An 18184-nucleotide genomic window follows, 5' to 3' on the forward strand; every position below is an offset into this window, starting at 1 on the left:
AACTGTCATGTCTCTACAATGAAATGGTTTTGTTGTGGTTGAGGCAATCATCTCTGAGTTAATAATTAGCTACTATTCAAATCAAGTGTAATTTGTCTATTGTACACTAGATCACTTTTAAGAGAGGGAGTACAGAATTTCACTTTTAGCAAGGGATATTGAATGTTATAATCATTCATTTGTCATCCTATGTAATGCAATCAAAATGAGTAGAAAAGTATGTTTTTTACCACTGCATGAAATCACAGTCATTTTCTAGGCAGCTGAAATTAAGTTCAAATGTCATCTGCTTAATGCACATGAACATTTATATAAAAAAAGAAAATGAATACATTAAAAAAAGGTGAAGTTTCCTATTATGCTACTTTGAAAAGTATCCAGAAATAGCATTTTCCATTTACATGAAGGAGATTTTAATCATTTCATGATTTGGTTTTTGGATCTAGAATCTATAAATGTTACCTTAAATTGAAAGACTAAGTGAAGTTAGTCAAGATTTCTCCATTATGAAAATTTATAATAATTATAATAAAATAATTATGTCAACAACCGCCTTTTTAATCTCAGCACATTTCTAAAACACTGTGAAATATTTTTTCAATAACTTAATAACATTAATGTTAGTCATCAGTAGAGTACTTTCTAATTTACAAAGAATTCTCCACATCCTTTATTGCATTAGATTCTCAAAACAACCCAGCATGTTAGTGCTGGTTGAACATTTGTTCAACCAACATTTGTTCAACCAAATGACAGTGAACATTTGTTGATTGGCTCCCCAACATTCATTTCCCCTTCCTGGGCCAAGAAATAATCACACCATTCTTTGGGGAGATCACCTCTCCCCAGTCACAGCTGTATGGTTTGCATGGAGTTAACCCCATCCCTAGTACCAGGAGGGGCTTAAGCCAATCAGCATATTCTATCTTTCAGGCCTCGTTAAACGGTTCAGGAATGGTCACTTAACCCAGTGAAATATATGGGCTTGTTTTCTGGGACTTCTAGGAGAGGAAACGTCCTTTTTCTTCCACGGGAACTACTAAAAGATTCTGAAACTTCCCTGAGTGGTATGGTAAAAGGATGTAAGATCTGGAACCAAAACTGCTACAACTTGAGCAACACATAATGAAGGATGGAGAAAAACAGAGAGACAAAGAGAAAGGCAGGGAGCACAGAACAGGAATGAAAACAGGAAAGTAAAGAAAGACAAGTGAGGAAAAGACAAACAGAGAAAAGAGATGCCCAAGGCTAGTGAAGCTCACATGAAAAGAACAGAGAGAGTCCAGAGACAAGGAATAGAATAGAGGCAAAGAATCAGAGAAAAACAGAGCTTGGGCTGCAGTGGGTCCAGAAAATGAAAATGTTCCTATTCACACATTGCCCTGCACTTCAGGTAGGCCTCAGCATCAATTTTAACACATACCACTGCCCTTTGAAACTCTCTAACACTGTTCACAGCTCAGAGGCTATTCTGAATGTGGCAACTGTAGCAAGTATCCATAGAGACCTAGTCTTTGATTGAAAAGACCATCATCTAACAGAATTTATAGATAGAGAAACAGAAGCCTTGAGAAGTTAAAATCCAGATTCCTAAGCATGACATATATGAGGCCTTTAACAATCTTGGCCCAAACAGGTTCTACAACCCTCTTAGAGGACCACGGAGAACTATATATCACCTCCAACTCTCCCATATGACTTGGCTGACTCTACTACTGAAACTTGAACAGCTGTGTTCAAGCTAGCCTGGGACACAGTGAGTGCTCAGTTGACTAGAGCTGAAACAAAAAAGTCCAGTCATCCCATGACTTCAAATCCTATTTTTCTCAAAATTCTCTTATTTCAACAGAAACGCTTGTCTGTCAGGTTAAATTCCATGATAGTTTTCACTCACTGGGTCTAAACGTGATTAGATAATGATCCATAAGAGCCCACTTTGCTGCACTATCTTACTGTGGCTCTTGGCATACTTGTGCAGGGAGTGGGGAGGGGAGGTCTTACTATGTGTTTCCTTGTCATTGAGTGCTCTTGTGCTTCCTCTGCATCTTACTCAATTTGCCTTCTCCCCTGGAGCTTCACCACAGGAAAGCTGGAGGTTGCCTGTCCCTCAGTGCCAAAGCTTTTTTCCTTCATGAAGGAGGGAAAGAGAACCAGTCTGGATGTCAGAAACTAGGGGTCTTGCTGTGACTCTGCTGCTCAAGCAGGTCAACCTCTCTTAAACTCAGTTTCCTTATAAGCAAAATGGGAATAAAAGTTCCTGTTTTATCTACCTACCTCAAGTGATTATTATTAAGATCATATAAAATACTAGATGTGAAAGTGCATAGCTCTATAACAAGGCAAAATAGATTTTTATTGTTAAAAAGGTAGTTAACGACAATAGCCAAGATACAGAAACAACCTAAGTGTCCATCAATGGATGAATGGATAAAAAAAAACGTACACAGGGGCCGGCCCAGTGGCGCAAGCGGTTGGGTGCGTGCGCTCCGCTGCGGCGGCCCGGGGTTCGCTGGTTCGGATCCCGGGCGCGCACCGACGCACTGCTTGGCAAGCCATGCTGTGGCGGCGTCCCATATAAAATGGAGGAAGATGGGCACAGATGTTAGCCCAGGGCCGTCTTCCTCAGCAAAAAAAGAGGAGGATTGGCGGATGTTAGCACAGGGCTGATCTCCTCACAAAAAAAAAAAAAAAAAAAACGTACACAGACAGAGGAATATTATTTAGCCATAAAAAAGAAGGAAATCTTGCCATTTGTGACAACATGGATGGACCTGGAGGGCATTATGCCAAGTGAAATAAGTCCAACAGAGAAAGAAAAATATCACATGATCTCACTTATATGTGGAATCTAAAAAAAAAAAAAAAAATTAATTAAAAAAATACTGAGCTGATAGATTCAGAGAACAGATTGGTGGTTGCCAGAGGAAGGGGATGGGAGGGTGAGCAAAATGGGTGAAGAGGGTCAAAAGGTACAAACTTCCAGTTATAAAATAAATAAGTCATGGGGATGTAATGTATAGCATGGTGACTATAATTATTAATACTGTATTGCATGTTTGAAAGTTGCTAAGAGAGTAGATCTTAAAAGTTCTCACTGTAAGAAAAAGAAATTTGTAATTATGCATGGTGACAGATAACTAGACTTATTGTGGTGAGCATTTCACAATATATACAAATATTGAATCATTATGTTGTATACCTGAAACCAATATATGTTATATGTCAATTATACCTAAATTTAAAAAAAGCAGTTAATGAGTCTTAACTACACTATAATTTTAGCAAACTTTGACTAGATTAGCTACGACACAATAGGCTAAATCACTGCTACCATATTTGCCAAAAGCGAATCATCTCATCATTAGTTGTTTTTATCAAGTACTTATCCTAAGTCAACGGTTTTCTACCTTTTTCTAACTTTCCCTAGCAAACATAAGGGCTATGAGACATACCCACTGGAACAGTGGTTCTCCAATTGATCTCAAGAGATTGGGAGAGCCTGCCATTTGACAAATACTGGGCTGGGCTTTGAGGATACCACTACAAGCAAGAACAAACATTATTCCTGCACTCATAGAACTTACCATCTCAAGGAGCAACAAGAACAATAAATATAGACACACACCCAAAATGGCTGGAATGTATGTATGTGTGCATGTATGCATGAGTTTGCACTTACTGTATCCCTCACTTTGAAACAGCCCTACCAGTGATTCCACCCACTTCCGCCCCCAACCCCAGGGAACCACACACCTTCACATTGTGAATTACTGTGTTGAGTGCCAGAAGACATTAAAGTCTATAATACTCTAAAAGAGAATTTTTTCCAAAGCTAATTAATTAATCATTGACATATTGTAAGTAAAGCAGTCTAGGTAGAGATCAGGAGACCTAAGTGGATCCCAAATCCAGGACCACCTACATAATTTGTGAGTACTAGTGCAAAATGAAAAATGTAGGGCCTCTTGTAAAAAAATTATTAAGAATTTCAAAGCAGTGACAGCAGAGCATTTCAACTAAGCCTAGGGCCCCCTCTGACTGCACAGGTCACACATCCATGAAACCTTCATGGTTTCCATACTTGTTGGATGTACAACTTTTAGCCAGTCACTTAACCTACCTCAAGTTCCTTACAGCTATAAAATCAGGGAAGAGTAGAAAAGACTTTCAGCTTCTTCCCATAACTAACATCTTTGTTTCTCTGTTAAGGAGCTAGATCATTCATTTGGAGAGAGTTCTTTTACCCTTTTATATAACCATTAAAATTCTGACTGTGACTCAAAGCTGGGGTTGAAAACCCATATGTAGTATTTCACCTTCAACCATATTGATGTTTTTTTACCCCTGAACACCTCCTTAATTTTCTCTAAGAGAAAAAATTCTCCAAAGTAGTGTTCTAAGTTTATTATTTTCCCATGTATGCCATTTAAATCTGAAATTCCCAACTGAGGTCTCTGTCTATAAAGTAATTTTTCCCACACTAAAATGTCTCCTTGCACAGATTAGATATTTTCTTTTTTTCTATCTCTGAAAAATTATCTATTCAGAATCAACGTCCACATATGGTACAGCATCTGGGTCTGATCCAGTAAAAAGGAAGCAAAATGTTAATTTGGGAGTGAGTTAACCCTTTCATTAGACCAGTTTAGTATTCCGCATAACATAATTGATAACTGTCTAAACCAGGCGTTATTAATCTGAAGTCTATGGAAAGAATTCTGGGAACTAATTAATTTGAATGGAAAAAAATTATATCTTTATTTTCATCAAGCTCTTAACTAAAATTTAGCATTTTCTTCAATTATGAATGTAGGCAACAAACCACAGGAGCATTAGCAGGACCTATGATGTGATCATCAATCAATATTATACATATTTTCATATCATCTGATAGTTATTGTAGATATCATTTATGCTCAATACTACCTCAAAATTGCAATAATTATTGGACCCACTGATAGATCTTGTGGTTTAAAGTATTAGTAAAAAATCATATATGTTATTATAAAACAAAATTGGTTTTTACATTGAAATAACTACATTTCAAAATAATTGGCTTCCTTTGTAATTCTAAGTATCTCATTTTATGCATTTAAAAAAATAATTCTGAAGAAAGGTCCACAGACTTCACCAGACTATCCAAAGAGTTCATAGCATACAAAAGATGAAGATACTAACTCTGGTAAAAAGAAGTTACAGAGCTCACATGACAAGAAAATAGAAACATCTGTACTCTTGTCTCAGAAGTAGTAATAGACCTATTCTAATAAAAACAATCTTTAAAATTCTGGTTCAACAGCAATGTCTATAACATGACAAAATCTTCAGAGTCCATTTATTTTAATGTGATAACAATTTAGTACACCAAAACAGCACAGCATTTGCTGCTATCGTTTGTAGTTTTTTCTGTTGTTTTGGTTTGGTTTTTTTTTTTGCACATCCAACCATAGGATTTGATATGAAAGAGCATAACCCAGATACATGTTTTCACACCAATATCTAAAATGTTATTTGGATTGGTACCTGAGATGACAGTAGGTTACAATCAATGAAGAGTCCTTTTCCAGTTTTATATCTTTGTATCAATCCAGCCATAATGGCTCCATATGCATATAGGCCAGTGGCAAGATCAGTCATGGCCACTCCTGGACGAACTGGATCTCCATCCTGATTTGAGGGTTGGGTTGAGAAAAACAGAGAAAATTGAAAATTAAAACTATCATACTATTTCTCAAATATTCTGAGGTCAAATATAAGAAAGAATTGTATATGACATGCACATACACAAACACACATGAAAGAAATACAAGGAATTGCTATTGTGGATATCTCTTGGTGGTGAGAATATATTTATATTAACTGTATATTTACCATATTTCTCATTCCACCTCCTACCAACAAAACTAAACCAAACCAAATGAAATAAAAGATTTTTAAAAACATGTCTGAAGTTCCTTCTTAATATATTTTACCTTGTTGGTACAAACAAAGTAAATAATTGAATTTGAATTTAAATGAGTTAATCTGTTGGAAAAGAAAGAGTTAAAGCAGTTTTTTTTTTTTCCTGTTGGTTAGGAGGCTCTCTCAGGTAAGAAGAAGGCAGAAGACCTGGTCTAATCTCCTTATAAGCATGATAATAAATATTACTAATAACTACGGTATTTGCTTTAAAAAAAAAAAAGAGTACTTATACATAGAAGGCTTTTAGCAGGATATTCCTGGTTTAGAATTACTAGGGTAAACAAACCTAGAATCTATACATTTATAGGACATGGGGCATGAGCTGTGCCACTATCTGGATATAAAATGGAGATGTTTCACAGCCCGTAATTTCCCCTGTTATATGAGGTGATCCACGTACTTCATTAGAGATCTTATCTACTGCTCTGGAATTGAGAGTTTTGTCTATTGTGAGAAGAAAGGCTCCGGGGGCCTCTCTCAATGTCTGGGACGTCTCTCTGCTTTTCCTGTGCTTTTTTTTTTTTTATTTTTTTTTTATTTTTCCCCCAAAGCCCCAGTAGATAGTTGTAGGTCATAGTTTCACATCCTTCTAGTCGCTGTATGTGGGACGCCGCCTCAGCATGGCCAGAGAAGCGGTGCGTCGGTGCGTGCCCGGGCTCCGAACCCGGGCCACCAGCAGCAGAGTGCAGCGCACTCAACCGCCAAGCCACAGGGCCGGCCCTCTCTGCTTTTCCTGTGCTTTTTGATGGCTTGCACCTTGAAATTACGAGTAAATCTTGATACTGATTAACAGCTCCAATTCATGTCAGTCCCATTTGACAATCCAATCCTTAATATCTAATATGTAAAGATATTAGAACAGTGCTGAGCAAACAATAAGTACCCTATAAAAGTTAGCTATCCAATTATCATCAACATTATTAGCAGGCATTGTTGTATCAGACAGTTCCTATTTTTCATTATCTTGAACTCTCCTAAGGCTTTCATTGCACAGAATACTTAGAAGAACTACATTTCACAATTCATCTTATTGATGCATTCACTCATTCACTTCCTTATTCATTCATTCCAGCTGCTGTATAATCATCTTCAGAAGCTAATTTTTCCTTTTCTGCAGCACATACATAAGCTATGTTAATCATCTTACAAGAAAGGTAAATAATGTTAAAAAACAAGTAAGTGAGACTATGTAGTGACTAAACATTTTTCCCTGCTTTTCAACACAATTTCAAATTGGAAACTTCTGGCAGCCTTCTAACTATTACTATTGGCAAAACTTGTAATGTAACGGCTTGAATCAGTAAATTTAAAATTAATTTCGTCGAGGCAGGCCCAGTGGTGTAATGGTTAAGTTCTCATGCTTGGCTTCGGCAGCCCAGGATTTGCAGGTTCAAATCTTGGGCACGGACCTACGCACCACTCATCAAGCCATGCTGTGGCGGCATCCCATATAAAAAATAGAGGAAGATGGGCATGGATGTTAGCTCAGGGCCAATATTCCTCAGCAAAAAGAGGAAGATTGGCAAGGGATGTTAGCTCAGGCCAGATCTTCCTCACCAAAAAAAAAAAATTAATTTTGTCATTGAGATTTAAGATTATTTAATGAATTAAAAGTTAGAGACAAGTTCAAACTTAAGTTTATAGATATGTCCTCCTCACTATAATATGAATATAGTCATATTTTATCTGCTATACTTCTCAGATCAATAGGAATAAATAAGACAATAAATCCTTTATATTATAAAATTTTCTGAAAAAGGGAGACTATGCGTGATTAATATTCTAAAACCATCATTACATTATCGAGAATAATAATGTGCGATGCAGGAACATTAAACATAGCCACCAGGGCCGGCCCAGTGGCACAGCAGTTAAGTTCATGCACTCTGCTTCGGCGGCGCAGGGTTTGCCAGTTTGGATCCTGGGCGCAAACCTATGCACTGCTCATCAAGCAATGCTCAGGGGACATCCCACATAGAGCAACTAGAAAGATGTACAACTTTGACACACAACTATCTACTGGGCCTTGGGGAGAAAAAAAGGAGAAAAGGAGGAAGATTGGCAACAGATGTTAGCTCAGGGCCAATCTTCCTCAAAAAAAAAAAAATTAAAAAAACATTGTTGGGGGAGGAAGTCAAGATGGAGGGGTAGGCAGACTCTGAACTCACCTCCTCCCGCGGACACTGCCAATTTATAACTACTCGTGGAAAAACTATGCCTGAGACAGAACTGAAAACTGGATAAGAGGAACTCCTGCAACAACGGACAATCCTCACTGAGATAGAAGAGGCAGAAACTCCCTTCTGGAGAGGAAAACCGCCGCCTTCACAAGCTGCAGTGTCTCACAGTCGCCCTGGAACAGCCCACAGGTACGCAACACCCTGGAGGAGCAGGGCCCTGAGCCGGGGAGCGCTCCCGCTGGGCGCATTTTGTGGACCCAGCACAATCGAGACAAGTGGCATAATATCTGACGTTGCCTGCTACTAAAACACTGGGGAGTACCCCCAGAAAACCCAGTTCACAAAGAAATTAAAACTGGCTCTTAAAGGGCCCACACACAAACTCACCCGTTTCAGAAAGCAACCTAAAATCACCAGAAAGAAAGGTGCACAGTGCTGTGGTGAAAAGAGACTCACCTAATAGGCCCTGAGTGCATCTCGGGGAGGGGTGAGACCTCTCCAGCGACTGGGACGTTGGCGGCAGCCATTGTTTTGCCCTGGTGTGGGCATGCTGACACAGACGCCATTGGCGTTCTCCCTGGGGCCTGCCAGCCCAGGTCTGCCCCACCCACTAAAGCAAGGATTTAATCCAGCTCAGCCAGGGCAAGCAGCCCACCCTAGAGACTGGCCCCACCCAACAACAAGCCCTCAGGCAACCTGTGGGCCTGCATAGATTGGTGACTGGATTTTCTGCTGCCTGGCAACTGAGCCGACTTCAGCAGGGCAGGACATGCACACGATGCGGGTGGAGAGTGTGGGGCTGTAATGGAGTGTGTGGGGTTCCTGCCATGGAGAGACCGGGTCCACTTCGGAGGTTGGGGCACGCACACGGGGCAGGAATGTATAGACTGTGTGTGTGGACCTGTGGGCGGAAGGGCTTGTCAGCTGCAGAAGACTTGTGCTTCTCAAAGACCCACATAAGAGGTTTGCCCCACCTCCCAAAGCCTGAAACAATTGGGTGCTCCCGAGCCTGAGGCCAGCCCCACCCAGCTGCAATCCTCAGAGAGCTGACAAGAGACCTAAAGGCTGGAGGCTTATAGCAATTGTAAGGCCCTGAGCCTAACAACCTGCCACGCTGGGGGCCTACTCACTTAAAAGAAATACTGCAACACAAATGTGGTATTAGAACTTGCAGCCAACTGTGCTGGGGCTACCCACACCTGATAAAGAGACTGAAGGGCCCACAACAACTACAAGCAGCTGAGCATTACAACAGCTGGCCAGGAGCATAACTCGGCCTCCCTGGGCGCCTACAGGGAGAGCAAACAGGCCACAACAGAAGGACACACGTAGCCCACATATGGGTCACCCCTGGAACATTGAGAACTGAGGGAAGCACACTGCAGGCCTCCTAAGCCATCACTTACATAGGTCACCTATCCAAGAGCAGGAGACGTAGCTGACCTACCTAATACATAGACACAAGCACAGGGAAAGAGGCAAAATGAGGAGGCAAAGGAATACATTCCAAGTAAGGGAACAGGACAAAACCCCAGAAAAGGAACTAAGTGAAACAGAAATGAGCAACCTACCTGACACAGAGTTCAAACAAAGAGTGTTAAGGATGCTCACTGATCTAGGGAGAAGAACAGATGAACTCAGTGAGAATGTCAACAAAGAAATGGAAGATATAAAAAAGAAACAATCAGAAATGAAGAATACAATACTGGAAATGAAAAATTCATTAGAGGGACTCAAAAGCAGAGTAGAGGATACAGAAAAACAGATCTGTGAGCTGGATGAAAGACTAGAAGAAATTACCCAAGCTGAACAGGTAAAAGAGAAAAGAATTAAAAAGAGTGAGGACAGTCTAAGAGACCTCTGGGACAACATCAAGCGCACTAACATCCGTGTTATAGGTGTCCCGGAAGGAGAAGAGCGAGACAAAGGGGCAGAAAATCTAATTTCAAGAAATAATAGATGAAAACTTCCCTGACCTAAGGAAGGAAACAGACATCCAGGTACAGGAAGCACAGAGAGCCCCAAACAAGATAAACCCAAAGAGGCCCACACCAAGACACATCATAATCAAAATGCCCAGAATTAAAGATAAAGAGAGAATCCTAAAAGCCGCAAGAGAAAGACAAGTTACATACAAAGGAAGCCCCATAAGGCTATCAGCTGACTTCTCAGCAGAAACCTTACAGGCTAGAAGAGAGTAGCATGATATATTTAAAGTGCTAAAAGGAAAAAACGTACAGTCAAGAATACTCTACCCAGCAAGGTTATCATTCAAAATGGAAGGAGAAATCAAAAATTTCCCAGACAAGCAAAAATTAAAGGAGTTTGTCACCAAGAAACCAGTGCTACAAGAAATGTTAAAGGGATGTAAAATGATTTAAAGGAAAAAGAGAAGACCACAAATAGGAAAAATTATCTATTTCCATGATAAGAACGTAATGGATACAAACGCACAAAAAAGAGGTTAGATATGATATCAAAAACATAAAAGGAGGGAGGAGGGGAGTTAAAGAGTAGAGCTTTCAGACAGGTCAAACTAAAGAGACCATCAATTCTGTATAGAAGAAGAAAGGAACAGAGAAGGACTACTAAAACACTGAGAAAAAAAAAAAGCTTAAAAAATGGCAGTAAGTACATACTTATCAATAGCTACTTTAAATGTCAAGGCACTAAATGCTCCAATTAAAAGGCATAGGGTGGCTCACTGGATAAAAAAACAAGACCCATATATATGCTGCATACAAGAGACACACTTCAGACCTAAACACACTCACAAACTGAAAGTGAAGGGATGGAAAAAGATACTCCACGCAAATGGCAATGAAAAGAAAGCTGGGGTAGCAGTACTCATATCAGACAAAATAGACTTTAAAACAAAAACTGTAAAAAGAGACAAAGAAGGGCATTACATAATGATCAAGGGAACAATCCAACAAGAGGATATAACACTTGTAAATATCTACGCACCCAATGTAGGTGCACCTAAATATATAAAGCAATTATTAACAGACATAAAAACAGAAATAGACAGTAACACAATAATAGTAGGCGACTTTAACACTCCACTTACATCAATGGATAGATCATCCAAACAGATGATTAATAAGGAAACACTGGCCTTAAATGACACACTAGAACAGATGGACCTAGTAGATATATACAGAGCATTCCATCCAAAAAAACGAAGAATACACGTTCTTTTCAAATGCACATGGAACATTCTCCAGGATTGATCACATATTAGGTGACAAAACAAGTCTCCATAAATTTAAGAAGATTCAAATAATACCAAGTATCTTTTCTGACCACAACGGTATGAAACTAGGAATCAACTATAGGAAGAAAATCAGAAAGGCCACAAATACGTGGAGATTAAACAAAATGCTACTGAAAAATGACTGGGTCAACGAAGAAACCAAAGAAGAAACCAAAAAATACCTGGAGACAAATGAAAATGAAAATACCACATGCCAGAATTTAAGGGATACAGCAAAAGTGGTTCTAAGAGGGAAGTTTATAGCAATACAGGCCTATCTCAACAAACAAGAAAAATCTGAAATAAACAATCTAACAATGCACCTAAAGGAACTGGAAAAAGAAGAACAAACAAAGCCCAAAATCAGTAGAAGAAGGGAAATCATAAAAATCAGAGCAGAAATAAATGAAATAGAGACCAAAAAAACAATAGAAAAAATTAATAAAACCAAGAGCTGGTTCTTTGAAAAGATCAACAAAATTGACAAACCTTTAGCTAGAATCACCAAGGAAAAAAGAGAGAAGGCACTAATAAGTAAAATCAGAAATAAAAGAGGAGAAATTACAACAGACACCTCAGAAATACAAAAGATTATAAGAGAATACTATGAAAAGCTATATGCCAACCAGTTCAACAATCTGGGAGAAATGGATAAATTCTTAGAATCATACAACCTTCCAAAACTGGATCAAGAAGAAGTAGAGAATTTGAATAGACCAATCACCAGTAAGGCGATCGAAACAGAAATCAAAAACCTCCCTGCAAAAAAAAGTCCAGGACCAGATGGCTTCCCTGCTGCATTCTACCAAACATTCAAAGAAGACTTAATACCTATCCTTCTCAAACCCTTCAAAAAATTGAGGGGGGGGGGAAGCTCCCTAACTCATTCTACGAAGCCGACATTACCCTGATACCAAAACCAGACAAGGACAACACAAAAAAGGAAAATTACAGGCCAATATCACTGATGAACACTGATGCAAAAATCCTCAACAAAATACTAGCAAATCGCATACAACAATACGTTAAAAAGATTATACACCACGATCAAGTGGGATTTATTCCAGGTATGCAGGGATGGTTCAACATTCGCAAATCAATCAACGTGATACACCACATTAATAAAATGAAGAATAAAAATCACATGATCATCTCAATAGATGCAGAGAAAGCATTTGACAAGATACAGCATCCATTTATGATAAAAACTCTGAATAAAATGGGTATAGAAGGAAAGTACCTCAACATAATAAAGACCATATATGAGAAACCCACAGCTAATATCGTCCTCAATGGTGAAAAACTGAAAGCTATCCCTCTAAGAACAGGAACCAGACAAGGAAGCCCACTGTCACCACTCCTAGTTAACATAGTACTGGAAGTCCTAGCCAGAGCAATCAGACAAGAGAAAGAAATAAAAGGGATCCAAATTGGAAAGGAAGAAGTGAAACTGCCACTATTTGCAGATGACATGATTTTATATATAGAAAACCCCAAAGAATCCACCAGAAAACTTTTAGAAGTTATAAACGAATACGGTAAAGTTGCAGGATACAAAATCAACATACAAAATTCAGTTGCATTTCTATACACTAACAATGAAGTAGCAGAAAGAGAAATTAAGAATACCATCCCATTTACAATTGCAACAAAAAGAATAAAATACCTAGGAATAAACTTAACCAAAGAGTTCACGTGAAAGAGCTGTACACAGAAAACTATAAAACATTGCTGAAAGAAATTGAAGAAGACACAAAGAAATGAAAAGATATTCCGTGCTCTTGGATTGGAAGAATTAACATAGTTAAGATGGCCATACTTCCTACAGCAATCTATAGATTCAATGCAATCCCTATCGAAATTCCAACAACATTTTTCACAGAAATAGAACAAAGAATCCTAAAATTTATATGGAACAACAAAAGACCCCAAATAGGTAAAGGAATCCTGAGAAAAAAGAACAAAGCTGGAGGTATCACACTCCCTGATTTCAAAATATACTACAAAGCTATAGTAACCAAAACAGCACGGTACTGGCACAAAAACAGACACACAGATCAATGGAATAGAATCAAAAGCCCAGAAATAAACCCACACATCTATGGACAGCTAATCTTTGACAAAGGAGCCAAGAACATACAATGGAGAAAAGAATGTCTCTTCAACAAATGGTGTTGGGAAAACTGGATAGCCACAAGCAAAAAAAATGAAAGTAGACCCTTACCTTACACCATACACAAAAATTAACTCCAAATGGATTAAAGACTTGAATGTAAGACCTGAAACTGTGAAACTTCTAGAAGAAAACATAGGCAGTACGCTCTTCGACATCGGTCTTAGCAACATATTTTCAAACACCATGTCTGACCAGGCAAGAGAAACAATAGAAAAAATAAACAAATGGGAACAGACATTTCTCCAAAGAAGATATACAGATGGCCAACAGACACATGAAAAGATGTTCAACATCATTAACTATCAGGGAAATGCAAATCAAAACTACAATGAGATATCACCACATGCACATCAGAATGACTATAATTAACAAGACAGGAAACAACATGTGTTGGAGAGGATGCACTGCTGGTAGCAGTGCAAACTGGTGCAGCCACTATGGAAAACCGTATGGAGATTCCTCAAAAAATCAAGGATAGAACTACCATATGACCCAGCTATTCCACTGCTGGGTATTTATCCAAAGAACTTGAAAACACCATTGCATAAAGATACATGCACCCCTGTGTTCATTGCAGCGTTATTCATAATAGCCAAGACTTGGAAGCAACCTAAGTGCCCATCAAGGGACGAATGGATAAAGAAGATGTGGTATATATACACAATGGAATACTACTCAGCCATAAGAAACGATGAAATCCAGCCATTTGTGACAACGTGGATGGACATTGAGGGTATTATGCAAAGCAAAATAAGTCAGAGGGAGAAGGTCAAATACCGTATGATTTCCTTCATTAAGTAGTAGATAATAACAACAATAAACAAACACATAAAGACAGAGATTGGATCGGTGGTTACCAGAGGGGAAGGGGGGAGGGGGAGGGCAAAAGGGATAATTCGGTACATGTGTGTGGTGAGGGGTTGTAATTAGTATTTGGGTGGTGAACATGATGTAATCTATGCAGAAAAAGAAGTATAATGATGTACACCTGAAATTTATACAATGTTATAAACCAATGTTACTGCAATAAATACAAAATTAAAAAATAAAATAAAAGAAACATTGTCACTCATATATTAGAGACAATATTGTCACTGTTAAAAATGAGCATTTGTGCCAAATAATTTCAGTGAAACACTAACTGAAAGTGGCTTGTTAACACTTTAGATTCAAAGATACAAACAGGCTGAAGATGAAAGCATGGGGAAAGATATATCATGCAAAGAGCAGCCATAAGAATGCTGAAGTGGCTATATTAACATCAGACAAAATAGATTTGAAAACAAAAAATGTTGTTAGAGAAAAAGATAGATTTTATAATGAAAACGAGGTCAATGCATCGGGAAGATATAACAATTATAAGCACATACGCACCCAACAATAGAGATGCCAAAATACAAAAAGCCAAAAAGTGACAGATTTGAAGGGAGAAACAGACATTTCAGGAATAATATTAGGAGACTTCAATCTTCAAATATGAATAGTGAATAGAACGCCTAGAGAGATGATCAAAAAAAAAAGACTTAAACAACACCATAAACCAAGTATACCTAAGAGATATCTATAAAACACTGCATCCAACCATAACAAAGTGCACATTTGTAAGTGCACATGGAACATTTTCTAAGACAGACCATATCCTAGGCCATAAAACAACCTAAAATAAACTTTAAAGGAATAAGTCTGCACAAAACATGTTCTCAGATCACACTGGAATAAAATTAGAATCAATAACAGAGGCATATTTGGGAAATTCAAAAATATGTGGACAGTAAACAACATACTCCCAAAACACCAATGAGTTACATAATAAATTAGAAAATACTTCAAGATGAATGAAAATAAAGGCACAATATACCAAAATTTATGGAATGCAGCTAAAGCAGTATTTGAGGAAAATTTAAAGCTGTAAATACCTATATTAAAAAAGAAGAAAGATCTCAAATCAATAACCTAGCCTTCCACCATAAAACACTGGAAAAAGAAGAGCAAACTAAACCCAAAGCAAAAGGAAGGAAATAATACAGAATAGCGCAGAAAATAATGAATAGAGAATAGAAGAGAATTCTAGAGAATAGAAGTCCAATAGAGAAAATCAACAAAACAAAAAGTTGGCTATTTGAAGAGATCAAACCTTTACCTTTACAAAACTGACAAACCTTTACCTAACCTTTCCAAGAAAATAAAAAGAGAAGATACAATTACTGAAATCAGGAACGAAAGAAGGAACATCATTAATGACCTTACAGAAATAAAAAGGATTATAAGGGAATACAATGAATAATTGTATGCCAACAAATTAGATAATCTAGATGAAATGGATAAATTCCTAAAAAGGCACAAACTACTTAAACTGACTAAAGAATAAATAGAAAAACTGAATAGACATATGACAATTCAAGAAACTGAATTAGTAATCACAAAGCTTCAAACAGAAAAAAGCTTCACTGATGAATTCGACCAAGTATTTAAAGAAGAATTAATGCTAATTCTTTACAAATGCTTCCAAAAACTGAAAGAGGAGAGACTACTTCTCAACTCATTCTATGAAGCCAGTAATATACTGAGGTCAAGTCACACAAAGGCATCAAAAGAAAATAAAATTACACCTCAATATCTCTTATGAATGTGAAGAGAAAAAAATCCTCAACAAACTACTAGCAAACTGAATCCACCAATATATGAAAAGGATTTTAACTAACATCATAGTTAAAGGTGAAAGACTGAATGCTTTCCCCCTAATATCAGGAACAAAACAAGAATGTCTGTCCTCATCACTTCAGTTCGACATTATACTGGAAGTTTTAGTCACTGCAATTAGGGAAGAAAAAGAAATAAAAGAAATCTAGACTGGAAAGAAAAAAGTAAAATTATATTTGCAGATGACATAATTTTGTATATAGAAATTCCTAAGGAATCCACTAAAAAAATCCTAAAACTAATATATTAGTTCAACAAGTTTGCAAGACACAAGGCAACATACAAAAAACAATTGTATTTCTACACAGTAACAATAAACAAACCAAAAATGAAATTAAGAAGCAATTCCATTTACAATAGCATCAAAAAGAATAAAATACTCAGGAATAAATGTAACAAAAGAAGTGCAAGCCTATACTCTGAAAACTATAAAATATTGTTGAAAGACATTAAAGAAGACCTACATAAATGGAAGGACATCCCACTGTTACGAATCAAAACACTTAATATTGTTAATATAGCAATACTCCCTAAATTGATCTACAGATTCAATGCAATTTCACCTACCAAAATCCTAGGTGCCTTTTTTTGCAGAAATAAAATCTGATTCTAAAATTCACATGCAAATTTCTGGGACAAACAATAGCCAAAACAATCTAGAAAAAGAAGAACAAAGTTGGAAGACTCATATTTCCCAATTTCAAAACTTACTACAAAGGTACTACAAACAAGACAACGCAGGGTATTGGCATAAAGCAGATATACAGACAACGGAAATTCTCAGATTTACTTTCAATTCGTTTTTGACAAGCATACCAAGATAAATCAATGGGGAAAGAACAATCTTTTCAAAAAATGGTAAAAAGAATGCAAAAGAATGAAGTTGGACTCCTCCTCACACTACATATACAAATTTCCTCTAAATGGGTCCACAGACCTAAACATAAGAGCTAATACTATAAAACAGAAGAAAATATAGGAGTAAACCCTTCTGATCTTTAATGTGGCAATGATTTCTTAAATATGACATGAAATAGCAAGAAAAGAAAAAATAGATAAATGAGACATCATTAAAATTAAAAATGTGTGTTTCAAAGGAAACTATCACAAAAATGAACAGACAACCAAAAAAATGGGAGAAAATTTTTGCAAATCACATATCTAATAGGGAACTTATAACCAAAATTTATAAACAACATTTATAACTAATAATAAGAAGACGACCCATTTTTTTTAAATAGGCAAAGAATCTGAATAGACATTTTTCCAAAGTAGATCTACAAATGGTCATTAAGCCCAGGAAAAGATGCTCAACATTATTAGCCATCAGAGAAATGCAAATGAAAACCACAGTGAGCTTACAACTCAATGATAAAAAGACAACCGAATTTAAAAATGAGCAGAGGGTTTAAATACACATTTCTCCAAAGAAGATAGACAAATGACCAATAAGCACATTGAAAGATGCTCAACATCATTATTCATTAGAGAAATGCAAATAAAAACCACATTACACCCACTAGAATGGCTATCATGAAAAAGAGAAATAATTAAGTGTTAGCAAGGATGTGGAAAAATCAAAACTCTTAAACACTGCTAGTGGGATTGTAAAATGGTGCAGTCACTGTGGAAAACAAGTCTGGGAGTTCCTCAAAACCTTAAACACAGAGTTACCATATGACCCAGAAATTCCACTTCTAGGTATATACTTAAGAGAATGAAAACATGTCCTCACAAAGCTTATACACAAATTTTCATAGCAGAAACAACCTAAGAGTGGAAGTAACCCAAATGTTCATCAACTGATAAATGTATAAAGTGTGGTATAGCCATACAATGGAATATTTTAGGCAACAAAAAGAAATGAAGCACTGATACATGCTAAAACATGAAAAAACTTGGAAAACATTA

At 37.2% G+C, this 18184-nt stretch overlaps 1 protein-coding gene across 1 annotated transcript in view; it reads right to left on the reverse strand.

The window, feature by feature from the left end:
- The window catches only part of SUGCT (succinyl-CoA:glutarate-CoA transferase), a 728470-nt gene that overhangs the window by 600659 nt on the left and 109627 nt on the right, over positions 1-18184 (reverse strand). Inside the window, exon 8 of the mRNA XM_058570632.1 lies at positions 5524-5667. Within this exon, the coding sequence (XP_058426615.1) occupies positions 5524-5667 (144 nt within the window). The remainder of the gene's footprint in view (positions 1-5523; positions 5668-18184) is intronic.

The sequence above is a fragment of the Diceros bicornis genome, chromosome 3 (genome assembly GCF_020826845.1).
Source record: "Diceros bicornis minor isolate mBicDic1 chromosome 3, mDicBic1.mat.cur, whole genome shotgun sequence".
NCBI lineage: Eukaryota > Metazoa > Chordata > Mammalia > Perissodactyla > Rhinocerotidae > Diceros > Diceros bicornis.